The 19,759-nt window shown below is 37.8% G+C and overlaps 1 protein-coding gene across 2 annotated transcripts in view; it reads left to right on the top strand.

The window, feature by feature from the left end:
• The window catches only part of MOSPD2 (motile sperm domain containing 2), a 57,269-nt gene that overhangs the window by 9,821 nt on the left and 27,689 nt on the right, over positions 1–19,759 (top strand). For both annotated transcript variants that reach the window (XM_078065006.1, XM_078065005.1), the window contains exons 3-7: positions 6,448–6,603; positions 8,264–8,350; positions 10,048–10,202; positions 13,484–13,544; positions 16,045–16,083. In XM_078065006.1, the coding sequence (XP_077921132.1) occupies positions 6,448–6,603; positions 8,264–8,350; positions 10,048–10,202; positions 13,484–13,544; positions 16,045–16,083 (498 nt within the window). The remainder of the gene's footprint in view (positions 1–6,447; positions 6,604–8,263; positions 8,351–10,047; positions 10,203–13,483; positions 13,545–16,044; positions 16,084–19,759) is intronic.

Genomic DNA, 19,759 nt, shown 5'->3' with positions numbered 1-19,759 from the left:
AGTAGAAGGAAACAGATAGGAGCAGATATTCATGATATAGGAAAGAAGATAGTCGGTGTAATAAACATAAGCTGGTTTTTTGAAAGGACTAATGAAACAGACAAGCCTAGGATGACTAAGAGCAAAGGGAAAATGCAAAGACACGAGGAGCAAAAAGCAGACATAATTAAAGATGTGGTAGAGATTTTAAAATCATAGGAGAATACAATCACCAGCTTAATCACAGTAAGTTATAAAACTTAGATTAAGTGGAAAACTTTATGGAGAGGAGAAAAATCCTCTCACTTTGTCTCAATGAGAAGTAAAAAGCCTAACTGGATCAATGACCATTAAAGAGACTGAGTCGGCAGCCATAGGTCCCTACCACTGTCCCCTTTGCAGAGAGACGTGCCCACAGATAAGGCCCAAGCAGTTGGCTAGTCCCAGGATCACAAAGATGGTAATCAGAAAATGCAGCAGAGGAACTTACCACATTAACAACATGCTTCTCAATGACATTTCTGAATAGGTCAGGTTCAACAATCAAAACCACATAAAAAGATAAACATTGAGAGGTCTTTCATCTCATGTGCCTCTTCTGTCCCTTCTCTTTTCTCTTTAGCTAACCATATTTGTTTTCTCTTTCTTTTTTCTATAATTACTTGAGCAAATAGAAATATATATATGCATTAACAAAATTAAATGAGGAAAAGCTTTTATTTCAACAAAGACAGAAACCACACTGGCTATAATTCAACTTCGTGTAAAGCAAACAAAACTTCGTGCAAACAAGGAAAACTTTCTTTGTTCTAAGTGTATCTCCTAAAAACCTACAACAAATGTTATGTTTAATTGTGAAACTTCAAAATAACTCCCATAAAGTCAAGGGAAAGACAGTGATCGCCACTATTATTTCTAAAATTCTGCGGTATATAAAATAACCTAGTTACCAATATGGCAAGGAAAATAAGAGGTATAGGATTTGCCACTCTTTATTGGCTCATATAGCAACACAAAAATCTCTAAAATGCGTCATGATCTAATAGAAGAAATTTGCAACATTTTTTCTTTTATCAAGAAAATTGTGTTACTAAAGAACATTGAAAGAAGACCTGAATAAATAAATGGAGATATATATCATCTAAGATAGAAAGCACCTCCCCTCTCTACAACAAATCATAGGTCAGCAAAGTTTTCTTTTTGTACAGCCCTTGCACTAAGAATGGTTTTTGTATTTTTAAAGGATTACTTAAAAAAAAAAGAAGAAGAAGAAGAATCAGCAGCAGCAGCCATCTTGGCCTTCAAAGTCTAAGATATTTAGATATTTACCATCTGGCGCTTTACAGAAAGTTTTCCAACACCTGTAACAGACCATGGTTCTCAAAGTGTGTTCCCTGGACCAACAGCAGTCCAGCATCCTGTAGGAACTTGTTACAAATGCAGATTCTTGGTTCCCGTCCATGAATTAAGTACTCTGGGAGTGGGGTCCAGTAATCCCCCTTTTAAACAAGCCCTCCTGGTGGTTCTGACAGGTCCTGAAGTTTGAGAATCACCACTATAGGCTAGTGGCTTAATCCCATCTTTTTTTTTTTTTTTTTGTGGCTTAATCCCATCTTAAAAGAGCACCTGCCTCTCAGTCTTTCACCAGATGACATCACAGGAAAGGGGAGATTTAGGGTAGTTTGTAACCTACTAAAATTCCCTTAAGGATATCCTTAAGGGAATATTTTGTTATTTCAGCCTGATCACTCCCACTGTTGACAGTAACACATTCCAGCCAATAGAAATGGTCCGGACAGTACAGATGCTCTTCCGGGGCCCTGCCAGGACTTTAAGTGGATCAGTGCTCAAAGTCCTGGAGAAATAAGAGGGTTTAGGAGGTTTTAAATTACTATAATGTTTGACAGTTGTATATTTGCTGCTTTTGAACGTCATTATGTTGTCTAGTTAAGAATTTTTCTCTAGTTTTCATTATCAGAATACTTTTGTATTTTTTCCAACCTTAATCTGAATTTTAGGCACATTTGTAATAACTACAGTTTACTTCTAAGATTTTCTCAACTGATTAATGGGCCAGTTAGAATTTAATCTTATATTCATGGATAGCATTCTACCTTAGGTTAATGAAAATTCATTTATATAGTATTTAAAATTTTCAGAGTGTTCTTGATCTTCATAAGATTGTGGGTAGGCAGACCTTATCTCCATTTTACAGAGAAGAAAATCAGTGACTTGCTCAGTCCCTATACATAGTAGCATGGGTCTTCTGATTCCATCACTCTGCCCCATATCCTGAATCTGGCTAGACCTTTTTTTCATATTCGTTACCTTTAAAATACGGTTCTGACCTGTTGGTAATTTCACCAGCCAACGAGTACAAGGGAGAAAAAGAAAAGTTAATAATGAAATTCACCATTTTACAAGTAAAAACTGTATCCTGCAAAACTTAAAAATTTTTTTGGAATGTATACGTGAGAGACAGTATGAAGGGGTGTGAGTGAGGGTGTGTGTGTGTGTGTGTGTGTGTGTGTACGTACACACAGAAGAGAAAGAGATGAAAAGCTGAGAGAAAGAAGTCATCTTTACTCTGAAACATTTAGTACTGTGTGAGCTCAATCTCCCTTGCCATTTATCTTTAGTTCTTTCTCTGCCTAATTCTGAACTTGAGTATGTGTTTGATGGTGAAACACTGTATAAGTACAGGACCAATCAACACAGCAAAATTTGTATAAGAAGAAATAAATAGTGGAAAAATACAGTGGACCATGGGTGAACCATTAAGGTTGCTTACAAAGGAGTGGCCAAAACGAGCTTTGAGCTGTTTGGAAGAACTGCAGAGTTGAGGCTTAAAAACCCATAACTTGAGATTAATGTTGGTTTGCAATGAAGTTTTCACTGGTTTGCAGCAAGATGAAAGTAGTAAGGATACGGTATTACGAGAATATAGACATATACATACATGTCTGTGTATACAACTAATCTCTTCCTTGTTTTTATACTTTAATTATTGAGAGGTAAAGTCTTTCAAAATGATGTCGTGAGTAGGTGGGAGGGGCAGAGGTGTATGTGCACAAATGTGTGTTTGGTAGCTTTAGTTACCTTTTGAGTATACCTCTTTAGTTTATTCCTGTAACATCTGGATTTACCAGAGGACCGGTTTTCTGAAAACCACCTCACACTTGAGGGTTCAGTTGTCTGGGGGCTGTGCTTGAAAGCAGCAAATTGTGTTGTCATAAGCACCCTTATTGCACTTGGCCAAGCTTTCCTTACCTTGAATGTTCAGTTGACTCTTTTTCTCTCTGTGTGTGTGTGTGTGTGTGTGTGTGTTTCTCCTCCTCCTTCTCCTCCCTTCAGCCCTCCTCTCTGTCCTCTTCTGCCCCGACTTTTTTCCTGCCTCCCTCCCTCCCCACCACCATATAGGACCTCCTCCCAATCCTCTCCTCTGTCTTTTCCTGCTCTCTCTTTCCCTAGCTGTATAGGGGTAAATGTTCAACAGGCATTTCATATATAAGCACACATCCTGACAATAACAGTAATTAGTCATTTTATTATAAATGGAGATTTTAATTTCAAAGACCTCCATCCCTAAAAGCTATCCAAAAGCAGTTTGCTTTACATTTCATAGTAACAGGTGCTGTCTCTTTTATGGTATCCCTAGTGGGAATACCAGCAGTGGTTACAATGATAGTAACAACAGTCATGGTTTCTTCTTCTCCTATGGCTAATGTTTATTGAGTTTTTACCACTTGCCATATATTGTTCCAGGTAAGTGGTGCTGAGTTTAGTCTTTGGACCCTGGGGGATGCCCAGGACTCTGCAGGAGCCTGTGAGGTCAAAACTATTTTCATAATAATGCTAAGAAGCCATTTGCCTTTTTTATCATATTGCTATTTGAGCTGATTACACAGAAGCCATGGGCAAAACTGCTGGCTCGTCAGCCCAGATCAAGGGTAGTGGTCATTGTAGTCTTCCTTGTGGGCACTCTCATTAAAAAAAAAAAAAAAGCAGAAGAAGCCAATTTTATTTTAGAAAGCTTCCCTGATGAAGCAGTACATTTTATTAAACCTTGACCCTTTATTACATGTCCTTTTAATGTTCTGTGTGACCGAATTGGGCAGTACACACGAAACACTTCTGCATGTTTGAGTTGCCAGCTGGATTAGTCACATTTTTTGTGGCGAGGCAACTGTGGTTATTCAGACTGGAGCATTTGGCAGAAATGTTCTTGAAAATGAAGAAGCCAGCCTGTAACTTCAAGGACAACAGTGTATTACTGGTGGAGTGGTGGGGGCTGTGCAGTGGCCAGACTGGAGGGTGCTTCTTCAGGGGAGAGGCGTTCACAGGGGCCCTCCTGATGTGCAACAGTGTCAACTTTTTTTATATCCGACTCATGTTTATAAATTAAAGAAAAGTTGGACTTTGAATACTGATGAATTTTTGAGTAACAGAGCCAAAAAACATTTTCCAGGGTTTACCTACTATAGAATCAGTCATCATATAGATTAGCAAAATAGAGCCCGGATATCCAAGGTAACCCTGTACAAATGCATGATTCATGGACTAATCTTATATTTTATAGCACTTTAAACTTCCAAGTACTTTCATATATACATTTTCATCTGATCTTCACACAACCCTGTCATTATCTAAAGCAGTTTAAAGATAAGGAAATTGAGACTCAATGAAGAATCTTTGTACTTTATATTTTCCATCCCTTTTGGCTATTATCTCTGATGGCTTGAAATAAGGCAGAGTAAATAGAGAGGAGATAGAATCTGTAAAACTTGGCATCTAACTAGATGCAAAAAAAAAAAAAAAATGGAGATGAAGGAGCCAGGGAATTTTCTGAAGTTCCCACTTGGACCCCTGGGAGGGTACCATTAACTGAGAAAATAAAAATAGAGAAGGAATAGATTGAGGTCTCCTGAAGGCCTTTTCATTGGCACTAGTATAACCTGCTTTGAAGGAGTCCTAAAATATATAGGCTCTGCTCTCACACACAGTCTCTATATGGCAAATTATGGCACATGTGCCGTAACTGATTAAAGGGAAAACATGCTAAGTGCCTTAAGAAAGGCTTGGTTTAAGTCCTGTCCCTGTTCACAGGAGGGAAGGAATTCCTTCTGGGCTCAGGGAAATTTTGTGGAAGAGGAAACATTTGAAAGGAGTCTTGCAGAATGGTAGAATCTGGATGTGCAGAGGTGGTTGTGAGGAGACCAAGTTCAGTTACAGAAAAATAAAGCAAGATGTGGAAGGAGGAATATCAAGTACCATAGCTTGTGCGTAAGCAGATAATAAGAAATTATTGGAAACGGTTATTCCAGTAAATTATGGGAAATGTTGACTGCTACACACATGGTCAGTTTTCCATTTTGTATTTCATTTTTTAAAATGACATCGCCAGGGGCACCTAGGTGGCGCAGTCAGTTGAGCATCCGACTCTTGGTTTTAGCTCATGTTGTGATCTCAGGGTCGTGAGATCGAGCCCCGCATCGGGCTCTGCACTCAGCGCAGAGTCTGCTTAAGACTCTCTCTGCCTCTCCCCGCTAAAATAAATGAATCTTTAAAAGAAATGATATTGCCAAACAGATGTCGTCTTAAGTACAACTTCATTCTTTACGTATAAAACTTCATTTTTTTTCATTGACCAGGGTAAGAATTTCAAGTTCAGGCAACATAATCTTCCTAGATATTGGTTTATAGTTTTAGAGAGGGTCATACAAAATATCTTACTGTGGTTTTGGGACAGCCGGGTGGCTCAGATGGTTAAACGTCTGCCTTTGGCTCAGGTCGTGATCTCTCTAGGTCCTGGGATCAAGCCCCACGTGGTAGGACTCCTCGCTCAGCAGGGAGTCTGCTTCTCTCTCTCCCTTTGCTCCTCCCCCTGCTCCTGCTCTTTCTGTCTCTGTCTCTCTCTCTCAAGTGAATAAATAACAGTCTTTTAAAAAAACATTTTACTGTGGTCTTATTTTTTAATTCTACTATGGCTTATTTAAAATAAGCTTGCCGGGACGCCTGGGTGGCTCAGTCGGTTAAGCATCTGCCTTCGGCTCGGGTCATGATCCCAGTGTCCTGCGATCGAGCCCCGCATCGGGCTCCCTGCTCAGCAGGAAGCCTGCTTCTCCCTCTCCCTTTCCCTCTGCCTGCCTGCCGCTCCCCCTGCTTGTGTGCTCTATCTCTCTCTCTCTCTCTCTCTCTCACACACACACACACACAAATAAATAAATCTTTGAAGTAAGCTTGCCATCTTTCGATAACGTTATTCTCCTCTCAGTTAGAAATTCCATCAATCCTTTTCATTTTTTTACAATTCCATCAATCCTTTACATTTTCATCTGAACTGCATCCTTCAAGTGGCTATCTTCTGTAGCTTAGCTTTGTCTTGCCTATCTTTTTTCTCCTGGCATTAGTGTTATTACTCACTGCAGAATGTATCTGACTTGGCTATTTATTACTGTTTTCCCCCAGATAAGCCAGATAAATATGATCCACGTGATGTTGAAAGGCTACAACAGGATGATAACTGGGTTGAAAGTTACTTACTTTGGAGACATAGTATTGTTGATGAAACACTGAAGATGCTTGATGAAAGTTTTCAGTGGAGGAAAGAAATGTGTGTCAACGGTAAGACGTTCAATTTAACCTTGACAGTATACTGTCCCCTGCATAAATGTTAGTTTTACATTTATCAAATAGTGTATTTGCAAATATTCTTGGTAATCATCATAAACACCAAAATACAATGTTTTATAAAAACCCACTAACACTTTGAAAGCATCTTACAAATGTCTTAAAAGTAGTATCGTTCATAGGGAAATCAGATCACCAAGGAGCAGAATTACATTCAGATTCTTGGACTCAGAGCAGAGTCTCTTAATCTGTGCTTGTTTAGTTCAGTACCATTGAACAATAGCAAGACAGCATCGTCACTACAAGGCCTAGAGGTACGGAGGAGATATTGTTTTCCTGTTTTGTTTTGTTTTTCAGTTGTTGCCTTATATCTTGCTCTATCCCCAGAGTTCCTTGTGCTAATAGGTACCCCCTGTAGCATTGCTAAATAACTGGGGGCCCCTAAAAAAGCAGGCTTATCCCCAAGGATGCCTATGGCAGCCTTTGCTTAACTTCTTGATTTGAAGACCCAATTCTAGATTGACATTTTCCCCCACAATGGGAGTTTTAAATCTTGGAAGGGTTTTTTTTTTTTTTTTTTTTTAACAGTCTTCAAGTATACGAAGAACCCTTGACAGGAAAGGTTACACATTTTCTCTCTTGTAAAATTTAACAGGAGGAATCTGGCATAACTGCTGGTTTTGATTAGGTACAAAGAAGGATTTCTTGACCTTGAGGGTTACAGACTCTGGAGTGAGTGAGTCTGGAGACTTAAGACAAAAAAGTCAACAAATAAATCCAGAGCAGATACTCTCCCCAGTCTTCATACTTGTAGAAAAAAATCCATGAGAAGGGGAGTATTTAAGAAATAATTTGATTGGAAATGTAAAAACCATAGATCATGTCAACAAACAGTGAAGCATTTATTAATCAAGCAAAGAAATGTAAATCATTTAAGTACAGAATGAACTTTTAAGCTAAACAGTAGTATTTTCTTATACGGAATTGCTAGTTTCCAGTGACACATGGCGGAGATATGGTAAAAGGATAGTGCAGAAAGGTAAAGAATCTTTGAAAGTTCTCAGGGAACTACTGGTGAATGAAACAAAAGCCTTGGCATTTACTGCCTTGCTGTGTTCTCACTAGAGACTGGACAGACCTTGTTTTGTTCCTCCTGCTAACGGATCTAGCTTTTTTTTTTTTCAAGTATTTTCCATTTGCCGCAAGATTATAAAATGTGTTAGACTCTACTAGATATGAATCTTTGTAGAAAAATATTTTACTAGAGAAACCATAAGTGATTTTTAAATCAGTCCTGAGACTGTAATGTGGATATTTACTAGCATGTTATCTTGAAATTGTCCAATCGTGATAGTATTTGTTGAAAATTATTATGTGAAGCACAACCAAAAATGGAAATGTGTCCACATAATAATGGCCAGTGTGTCAAGGGAAATGGATTTTTTTTCCCATTTCTCTCATCCATGTCTTTATGTAGTTTGTTTACTTAGTAAGAAACACCATTTTTTTATTGCCAGAGGTTCTTTCCAGATACTTGAATAAGCTTATCTTTTTTTATATCAGATCTACTATATAACATTAGCATTTACATTGTAAGTTTTCTTTTTAAAAGGCCCCTAAGTTACAATTACTCATCAGGTTTATCCTTTTTTAGACCTGACTGAATCCTCCATTCCCAGATGGTTATTGGAAATTGGTGGTATTTATCTCCACGGTTATGACAAAGAAGGCAACAAGTTGTGTAAGTATATTTTAATTGATGTACTGGCTTTTCAAGATTTTGAGACGCGTTTATCTCAACTGAATTAATAATAGGCAGAACCTTCTCCATATGTACCACACATCAAGTTTCCTACAATTAGGATCATTAGGGCCATCTTGACAGAGTGTCAAACACTTAGTTGTATGTACTGTTTGCATTATGATAAAGTAGGTGGTAAAGGCAAATGCCACATCCTGTAACACAGCCAAAATAACGTAATGCAGAGTCATTATCTTCTTTCTAATTTACTGATACTAAAATTCAACCCAGTATTTTCATGGAAAATCTTTTCGACAGTCACTAAGGGTTGCTAAATGGACTTTTCAAGTTTGACGTCTGTCCCTGTCATGCCCGTGTCCCCCCACCCCCCACCAGTCTTCTCCCCTTAGCTTCTTGTGAAATCTGTGATAGCAGGAGGACCAGTAACAACCATCCCTACCATCCTAATGCCTCCCTTATTATTCCTCTCGCCCCTTTGTCCAAAATCCAGCTTGGTTTGTACCAAAGCTGTGACTGGGCAGGAGTGTCAGAGCCCCATCCTGAGCACTTGCTTGCCCGCTCCCTCTGCAGCATGTGGTCCATTCCTGTTTTAACACTGTTCTCCTAGCATTTCCCTCCTGTGCCAGCTCTCTTTCCCAGTCTTCGTTTCTCTTTGTTCTCTTTGCTCTCATTCCCGGTCCCTTACGTGCGCTTCCCAGGCTTCATTCCTTTCTTCGCTGCTTTTACTTTCCAGCTGATACAGTCCCCTTGGGTGATCTCAAGGACCTTGCCTCCCCACAAACAGTGATGACCCCACATGGTCCCCAGGGGACATGCACATATCTACCCAGCTACCCACTTGACTGGTGCCACTGGACTGACTGCCGGCCACCTTCAACACAAAAGCGCTGCTGGATCGCATCCCACTGCCTGCCCTCCTTCCGCACCACCCAGCACCACCCAGCTCGGGCCCACAGCCTCTGCCCGCCCCCCCACCCCCCGCCACAGCTTCAGCGGAGCCCCTTCCCCGTTTCCGTCATCACTTCCTCAGTCCCGACCCTAACTGCCTTCCCAGGGCACAGCCTGTTGGGTTTCCTTCTCTGCCTCTTCCATTCTCCCCTCCGCGCTGCTGCCTCCACGGGATGTCTTAAGTAGGAAAAGCACACCTTAGCATTTGACTTGGAGCCCTTCCAGCCCAGCCGTTGTCTCTTGAGCGTCTCCTCTCAGCACTGGCCGCATTTTGCCCTAGCTGCCCTGCTCCGAGCGGGTCGTGGCGCTCTGTCCCCGCGCGCGCTCCCACCTGGACTCGGGCCGCCCTCGTGCCTCTGTCCAGGCTGCTGCTCCGCACGCGATGTTTGTTCTAGTGCTTCCCACCACCACTGGCTTGCTTTCTTGTCAAGCACAGTGAAGAGTACTTTTAGGTTATTACCAGATATTGTTTGTTCACCTGTATTTTCTTTTCCCTCTTACTAGAGAAGTTTATTTTCCAAGGGAGAAAAGAGTTTCCCTTTCTGCTCCTCCCGAAGTTCCCAAATGCACACTATTTCTTATTTAAAAGAAGGAAGAGATGTTTTTAATCTGAGAAGGAAAATGAATTGCAAATGAAGAAAATGTTAAGGGAAAGGAATGATCTGTGTGTAAAGTAACATTCTAATGACAGGTACTTTTCTTACTTTTATCCTCTGTTCTGTTAAAAGTCTGGATCAGGGTGAAGTATCACGTAAAAGACCATAAAACCATGTTGGACAAAAAGAAGCTTATCGCATTCTGGTTGGAACGTTACGCTAAAAGAGAAAATGGGAAACCCGTAACAGTGATGTTTGACCTGTCAGAAACTGGAATAAATAGCATAGTAAGCATTTCTTTAATTCGCAAGCATTATTTATTGTCATGTCCTCCCCGCCACTCCTCCCAGCCAAATACTGCTGTACGTTTGAGCTGACCAAGTTCTGTTTGGGATTTATTTGTTTTCCTTGTGTATTATGAGTCAAGTCAGACATGAAATAAGTTTTGCAAAGAAGGAAATTTGCTTCAGTATTTGGCACTGAAACTGTGAGTTTCCTAGAAATGCTCCTCATGTGATACACAAGGTGTCAGGGTGGGACGTGGAAGCTGGCAGGGTAACGAGTAGCTGTGGTGACACGGAACTCTTCTGTCAGTACTAATGTCCTGCAGCACCTAGCCCTGTGCCTGGCCCAGAGAAATGCACTCAGGAAGTACTGAGGAAAGTAATGCACGCTCTCTGCGATACTGTTAGGTTCATACCATGTTTGGCAGTTGTGAGATGTTCACCTGACTTTTGCACATATGGCACTTTGTCATTCTGTTGGGGGTTTTTGTTTGCTTGATTTGGTCAGCTTTGGAAACCAGCTTTCTTCAGGTGATTTTTGTCAAGCTTAAAAAATAAGTAAAACCCACCAGTCTTTAACTTGGGCCCTTGTGACCTTAGTAACTACAGACCCTTCAGCAGCGATGGGGATCCTTTGGCACACTGATTATAGCTCTTGTCTCTTACATTCGAGCCTTAGCTACTTCTGGTCGCAGTGAAGCAGCCTTCACACACCTGCCTGGGGCAGTAGTGAAACGTTTTTGCAAGTCCGCTCGGCAAAGTATGTTAAGAATCTTAAGGTGTTCGTATGTGTATTCTTTGCCTGGTAACTAAGTTCTGGAAGTGTATTTTAAAGAAATAATCCCGAGTACAGAAAAAAGCATTGTGTGCCAAGTGGTTTTTTTTTCAGAGTGTCATTTAAAATAGTGAAAACTTAGAAAAAAATTTTAAAAAAATAAAATAGTGAAAACAGAAAAAAATGTAAATGTCAGCATGGGCAAATGGTAAATTATGGTGTATTAATTGATAGAGTGTATGTAGCTATATAAAATGGTGTTTATAAATAAGTGTAGTAATAGTGGAAAATACCTTTTTTAAAAATGAAAAAAAAGGCGACAGGATTATGTCCTAGTGATACCTAGCCTCCAAAAAAGGAACTCTTAGACATCAAAAAACAAACAAAAAACAGCCTAGAGAGAACAAGAGGATTTTTTGGGTGGTGGGATCACACATTTTTATTTTCATCTTTATCTCTATGTATATTTTAAGAGTCCATTGCCCTGGATTTTTTCAATCTAGTTTCCATTTCAGTGAGTTGTAGAATACAGAGTAAATTGTTTTTATACCCAAAGTCTAAATCAAAATACCTAGATAAATAGGTATTCCATAAAAATAAATCATGATTCTGTCATCCTTTGTATATGACAGTTTCTAATTATTAACCCAGAATAATAAACAAGTGCTAATGTTTTTTATTGCCAAACATAGGGGCAAGGAATTGACTTGAACTGATTTTTTTTCAAACTACTTATATGCTGTCTCTTTAAATAAGGTTTATTTGCATTACTAAGTATTTAAATCATTATTAATGTTTTAAAATACTGAATCCTGATTGAGTTACTTTTATATGTGACTCCCTCGTGATTCAGAAAGGATTTAAGTTGGCTTATGAACAGTATGCAGAATTGCAAGGCAAAAAAAATTAAAAGCTATTTGTTAGAGTTGGGCCACTGATTGGAGTCCAGTCTTTCATCTGCCTGTCTGAAAGAAATGGAATCATTTAAAATTATTTCAGTGGCCGTACTTTAAAACCAGTGTCTTAGGAGAAGTATATTCATTACTGATACTTGAACTAGAGAGAAAAGTATTTCATGGGTCCCCAAAGGGAGGACATTTTAAAAGGTAATAAGTAGTCCTTGAAGGCATCCTCACAGAACGCAGAGCAATAGGTTTCATGGAACTTGTTAATGTAGTACCCACTAATATACTTAACACCGGTGGTATCCTATCAGATCCACTTGAATTAGCAGTAACTTGGGATTTTATAAGCAAGGCTATCCAGTTAAAAGACGAAAACAAGAATATTGGATGAAGACTTTTTGGGCAAAGTCTCTGGGGGCCACAAATCATATAGGTAACCAAATTTTTATAGAACTAGTTATTTTGAGATATTTCTTTGACTCTTAAATACAAATTATTAAACTCGGTACACAGTGGATATAATGATTAGTTATAAAGGTACTATTATATACTAGGATTTATTCCATAAAAAATACTTAACACACTTAAGGATGCTTACTTTCAGTTTACTGAAATTAAAGATGCTGCAACTCACATCCTAGAAATGACTTTATAGATTCATCTCTGGACAACTCACCTTTCAGTAATTGATGGATTTAAGTTTGCCCGATTATCTTTCATCCTACAGTCCTTATAAGATGGCTGATCAGGATTAGTAAGTTGGCCTACGGCCATGGAATAACATGGAATGAAATGATCCATGTGAATAGTGACCCTCATAACCTGATTTCATGTTGCTGTGTTCAGTGCAGTAGAACCAACAGACAGTTACGTTCATAAAGTTTCCCAGGAATTGGAGTCAATGAACAACACTTGAATATAAACTAAAAAATTCTAATTCTAATTCGAGGTCCCTAAATAAGAGGAAAGAAGCTAGAGGCGAAGTAGATACAGAACACCAATATGTTCGGATTAGCTGTTGTGTAAAAGATTGATAAAACGTATTTTACTGCAACTATTACAAGGTATAAAAATTAGGTTTAAAAAGCAAATATACCAGAATAGATATATGTAATATCATTCCAAGTAGTGAGATTGTAAACTGTATACTTGTTTCAATAATTCCTTAATTGTTCAACAGATTTTTAGAATTTCTCTATAGGCATTGCTTTTAGATCCACTTTATAATGCCATGTTACTTTAGCAGCCTGAAGTATCTCACTAGTTTGAGGTAACAGGAATGCTGTTTAAGCATCTGATTTCTTTTACTTGATTTTAGGACTGATTATTATAAGTAGCTTAATGACTTAAAACCTTAATCCCTGGAAATATAGATACATATTTATATATGAGCTTATTTTTTACAGAATTGTCTCATTTGCATTTTTTTTTCCCAAGAACCATATTTTAATTGTTATTCCCCTATTCCAAGGGGTACTGGTTCAGTAAGATTTTTTTTATTATTATTTTGTTATTTAATAGTTGTATCACCTTTAGAAATGTGCAATTTAAAATTCTCTAATGTGGATAGTCTTAAAGATTTAAATGTGTAATCTTTGTTTTAGGACATGGACTTTGTACGCTTTATCATCAACTGCTTTAAGGTTTATTATCCTAAATACCTCTGTAAGTAACTTACTCTTTTATAAAAATACAAAATATAGAAACTATAAACAATGGCTCAGATTGCTTTATATTACTATAGACTTTAATACCTGAAGTGTTATTTTCTGATGAGGAGCTTAAATGTGTGCCTAGAAGTTTAAGTGCATATCCTAGTAGATATAAGGGAAAATTTTCATAATCGTCCTTTATAGTTTTAAGAATTTAAGTTCTAAACTGTATAGATGGCATCCTATAACACACACACATATATAGGTACATAAAAACATACCTTTATTTTGAAGATTATCCCATTTTTAGTCATCTTTCAATAAAAAGCTCATTTAAAATAATATTTATTATATGGAACTTCTTACATATAAGAAACACATAAGCAGTATTGATAAAGTATACTGTGTGATAAGCAGTACTCATACATAAAATGTACTGTGTTACTAATCGTTCATTTTAAAATTGTCATTAAGAAAACATTAGACTTGGGCACCTGGGTGGCTCAGTCGGTTAAGCGTCTGCCTTCAGCTCAGGTCATGATCCCAGAGTCCTGGGATCTAGCCCCACATCAGGCTCCCTACTCAGCGGGGAGTCTGCTTCTCCCTCTCCCTCTGTCCCTACCCCCTGCTTGTGTGCTCTTGCGCATGCTCTCTCTCTCTCTTTGAAATAAATAAAATCTTTAAAAAAAAATTAGACTAGCGTACACTGCATTTAAATCTGGCATTTAGAGTTTATTTTTAATTGTGATTCTTGCATTAATTACCAGAATGAAGAACTCCTAAATCTTATGTATTCATTTTTGAGTTATTAGACTTATATGATGTTTTCCCTCTGGAGAAATCAAGATGTTGTCCCACATAAACAGCCATATATTTTTAGCTCCAGTGGACTAAAAGTGAAAAAAGCAGAAGAGAGACAACAGGGATATCAGAAAATGGAAACTCACAGATCTGCCTGGGCACAGCCTGGCAAATACCACAATTAGGGTCTTTTGAGACTTCTGACTTAGGTGATATTAAAGCTTAAAATCCCTAAATCTTCTTAACTTTGGCATGCTTTCACGTTATTCATGTGAAGTAAGGAACAGACAGCAAGCGTGATCAATCTCAAGGATCAGTGCCACTGCTAGCCCATGCTCTCATGTCTTCAGAGGGAGTATTCATGAAACTTTTTAGGTAAAGAGAATGTCTGGTTGGGAAACCTGGAGGATCTGCTATTCCTTCTGAATTCTTCCTGGATCCACCATGTACCCTGATTCATTAAGTTTTATAGTACCAATCAAATGGTCAATAGGGAATCTCGACCCCATATGATTAGGTTGTTCCTCTTATGTATAAAATGAAAATAAAATATCCACGTGTTTATTGAAATATCTAAAAGTTTGTGAAGAGCCATTTATAAATAGTATAAATATCATTATTACCTTATAAAACATATCTAAGATTCTTTTGAGAGAACTCTTAATAAATTCATGGTTCTATATAAACTGAATTGGAATACTATTCATTCCGATTAACTAGAGGTAATGTGTATATATTCTGCCTACATAATGTAGTTTTGCAGACATTAAATTTTGTAAAATCTGATTATGCTTCAAAATTTGTCATGAAACACAACCATTATTTCATAAAACCTTAAGTCCACATCTTTTTAGGCATATCACAGATGAAAATTGAGGTATTAAGCACCAGGCTACCTCTGTGAGATACCTTGTTTCTCACATGAACTTTACTTGTCCTACATTAATATAATCATTCTAGGAGGTTCTCTGCTCAGAGAAGAATGAAATTATATTTTGATTCATTTGTAATAGAACAGTGAATTGGATATCAAAACTTCCCTTTGTGATTTCTGGTTCTTTCTCATAATTGTTAATAGGGCTATTCAAGTCTTCATCTAAATATGCAAATAATACTTCTGTATACTTGGGAATTACTGGCTTGCTGGGGCTTATAATATGAAGAAAAGTATAAATTCTGTTTCTTAAAACGTAATGGTGTATTAAAGTTAGGGTGAAGGGAAAATGTGCAAGTGGTTTAACAATATAATCTCTAGAAACTTAGCAAAACCAATAAATTAGACATTGAAATCATTTTTTTACTTAAATTCAATTAATTAACATATAGACATTGAAATCATTTTAAAGTTCACTGGACTTCAGCACTAATATGACATGCCACATCCAAAGATTCCACTTACCCATTTAACTATTTTCTTTTGTACCTTTCTGCAAACAGCAAAAGCAATAAATGAACAAAAGAACAGGCTATTTGCCAAAGGACAGTGATAATGCAGTGGTCATTTCCAAAAAGCTGCCCTGGGTGGGCCCCTCGTCAGTATGAGAAGTTAATTTGGTTCGAGCACCACTCACACTTCACTGAATTAGAACAGAGTCAGCTAGCTCAGTTTTTAGTTAGGTTTAGATCACCAGCTTTTTCTAGACCAGGTATAACTGATATTACTATAGTGGTACTAAATCACATTCAATGAATTTTTTTGTCTTGTCTTTCAGCAAAAATGGTGATCTTTGATATGCCTTGGATAATGAACGGTGAGTATATTACTTATACTTTGCTAAAACAAAATGCCTGATTTCCTTTTTTCCAATTTAGCCATATTTCTGTGGTGGTTTAAAATAATGTTTATGTTGTGCTTGGTGTGTACTCTTAAGAGGCTGGAGCTAGAACATTCAAAGGCTCTTCCTAAGCAAACCGGGTTAACGTTCTACCCCCAGGCTCTGGATAGGACATGCATTAGTCTTCTCTAAAAACAGCGTCAAGATGTTCAACCATTCAGGTAAACCTAGAGACAGATGCCTCAGTTTGTCACCCACAGATGGGCATGTCACAGAACACAGGCGTTGGCTGGATTTTCTCATGGGCTTTGGGTGTTGAGGAAGAAGGTGGGATGAATCTGAAATTTACTCCAAATCTCTGTAGGCACATTACCCTTCTATAAGACAGTCATGATACATTTTTTGGTAAAAAATTATTTTAAAAAGCATTGAAAAACACTCTTTACCAACTTCAACATGATGCAAATTTAATGTTATTTTCAGAATGTACATTTTCATTTGTGTTTGCCAGAGTCAATTGTTATATAGAAACCAATAGAGAAAACCAATGAAACTAAACCTTGGTTCTTTGAAAAGTTAAATAAAATTGACAAAACTTTAGCTAAACCAATAAAGAAAAAAAAAAGACTCCAGTGATTAAAATCAGGAATGAAATAAGGGACATCACTGCTGACCTTACAGAAATTAAAAGGATTATAAGGGAATACTGTGAATGCTTGTATGCCAAGAAATTAGATGATATAGATGAAATGGACATGTTCCTAGAAAGACAAAATACAGAAATAATTCAAGAAGAATCTGAATAGAAGTATAACAGAAGACCTTGAATTAGTAATCAAAAAACTTCCCACAAAGAAAAGTCGAGGCCTAAATGACTTCACTGGTAAATTCTACCAAACATATGAAGAAGAATCAACACCAAACCTTTGCAAACTCTTCCAAAAGAGAAGAGGGAACACTCCCCAACTCATCTTATGAGGCAAGTATATTCTAATAACATCATTGGAAAAGAAAACTAGAGACCAGTATCCCTTATGAATATGGATGGACCAACCCACAATAAAGTACTGACTGAACCTAGCAGCATATAAAAAGGATTATACACCATGACCAAGTGGGATTTATCTCAGGAATGCAAAGTTGGTTCAACATACGAAAATCAATCCATGTATTCAATGTATTAATAGACTAGAGGAAAAAAGCACGTGATCATCTCAGACACAGAAAAAGCATTTGACAAAACCTAGTACATTCTCATGATAAAGGCACTCAAGAAACTAGGAATAAAAGGTGCAAAGAGTTGTAACACCTGCAGAGTTAGGGAGACCACAGTAGTCCACGTAAGACTACCCTCACTTCTGAGACCACCTGTAAGTTCAGGGGGTGCCCCAAACCACCCTCAGGTCTGCTAGAATTACTCATAGACCTCACTGGAAGCTGTTATACTCACAGTTATGGTTTACTACAGGAAAAGGGTTCAGATTTAAATCAGCCAAGGGAAGAGAAACATACGGTGGAATCCAGTTAATTACCAAACGTGGAACACATTAGTTTCCCAGCATTGATATGTGGCAGTACTTCCTGGAGTATTGCCAACCAGGGAAGCTCACCTAAACTCCACTGCTCAGTTTGTATTAGGGCCCCATTACATAGGCCTGACTGATTAATCACGTGCTTGATTAATCACGTGCTTGATATTAGGGCCCTATTACATAGGCCTGACTGATTAATCACGTGCTTGATCTCCATTCTCCAGAGGTCTACTCATACTGTGTGACCAAAGCCCCCACCCTAAATTATATTGTTACAGTGTGACCCAAGGCCCTCAGGCAAACAAGGACACTCCTTACCTTACAAGGTGGGCATGAAGGTTACCTTCCAGAAGCTGAGGGCAAAGGCCAGACCTCTCTTTGGGTAAAGTTAATTCTTGAATATAGAGAAGAGAACTTTCTCAGCCTGCTAAAGGGCATTTATATAAAACTTACATCTATGAAAACTCAGAACTAACATCATACGTAGCAGTGAAAGAAGGAATGCTTTCCCGCTAAGATCAGGAACAAGACAGAGTAGTCTGCCTTAACCACTTATCTTGCCAGGGCACTTAGGCAAGAAAATGAAATAAAAGGCATCCATATTGGAAAAGAAGTAATACTATTTATATTTGCAGGTGACATAGTCCTCTATATGGACAATTTTAAGGAATACACACACCAAAAAGAAAAAAACAACCCTATTAGAACTAATAAACGAGTTCGGTAAGATGGCATGATACAAATCAATATACAGACTCAACTGTATTTCTACACATTAGCAATGAATAATCCAAAAATGAAATTAAGAAAAAAATTCCATTTTGAAGAGCATCACAAAGAATAAAATACTTAGAAGTAAAAATTAATAAAAGAGGTTCAAGACTCATACACTGAAAACTACAAAACACCATTGAAGGAAATTCAAGACCTAGGTCAACAGACATCTCTGGTTCGTGGGTTGGAAGACCTAATATTGTTACAATGGCAGTACTTCCTGAATTCATCTACCAGTTCAGTGCAGTCCCTGTCAAAATCCCAGCTGCCTTTTTTTACAGAAATTGACAGGCTTGTTCTTAAGTGCACATGGAAGTGCAGGAGACCAAGAGTAGTAAAAATAATCTTGAAAAAGAACAATGAAATTAAAGGACTGACATTCCTTAGTTTCAAAACTCAATACAAAGCTACAGTAATTAAGATGTCGTGATACAGACATAAAGATAAACATATAGATCAGTAAAATAGTGTTGAGAGTCAAGAAGTAAACCCTAATATTTATGAATAATCGCTTTTTTTTGACAGTAATACCAAGACATTTCAGTGGAGATAGAATAGTCTTAAATTTTTATTTTAATCACACAGTGCTCATCATGACAAGTACATAACTTAATCCCCGTCACCTATTTAACCCACTCCCTCCCCTCTGGTAACCATCAGTTTGTTGTCTATAATTAAGAATCTGTTTCTTGATTTGTCTCTTTTTTTTCCCTTTGTTTGTTTGTTTCTTAAATTCCACATGAGTGAAATCATATGGTATTTGTCTTTCTCTGACTCACTTATTTCACTTAGCATAATACTCTAGCTCCATCCGTGTCATTGCAAATGGCAAGATTTCATTATTTCTTATGGCTGAGTAATAGTCCATTGTGTATATGTGTGTGTGTGTATATATATATATATATATTATACCACATCTCCTCTATCCACTAATTAATGGACACTTGGGCTGCTTCATATCTTGGCTGTTGTAAATAATGCTGCTATAAACATAAGGGTGCATGTATCCCTTTGAATTTGTTTTTTTTGTTTGTTTTTTGGGGGGGGGTTTTGTATTCTTTGGGTAAATACCTAGTAGTGCAATTGCTGGATCATAGCGTAGTTCTATTTTTAACCTTTTGAGGAACCTCTATACTGGTTTTTTACAGTGGCTGCACCTGTTTGCATTCTCACCAACAGTGCATGAGGATTCCTTTTTTCCACGTCCTCGCCAACACCTGTTGTTTCTTGTGTTTTTTATTTTAGCCATTCTGACAGGTGTGAAGTGATATCTCATTGTAGTTTTGATTTGCATTTCCCTGATTATAAGTGTTGATAAGCATCTTTTCATGAGTCTGTTGGCCATC

This window comes from Halichoerus grypus, chromosome X (assembly GCF_964656455.1).
Source record: "Halichoerus grypus chromosome X, mHalGry1.hap1.1, whole genome shotgun sequence".
NCBI classification, from domain to species: Eukaryota; Metazoa; Chordata; class Mammalia; order Carnivora; family Phocidae; genus Halichoerus; species Halichoerus grypus.
Note: the sequence above shows the minus strand (reverse complement) of the source record. Positions and strands in the feature narration are given on the sequence as shown.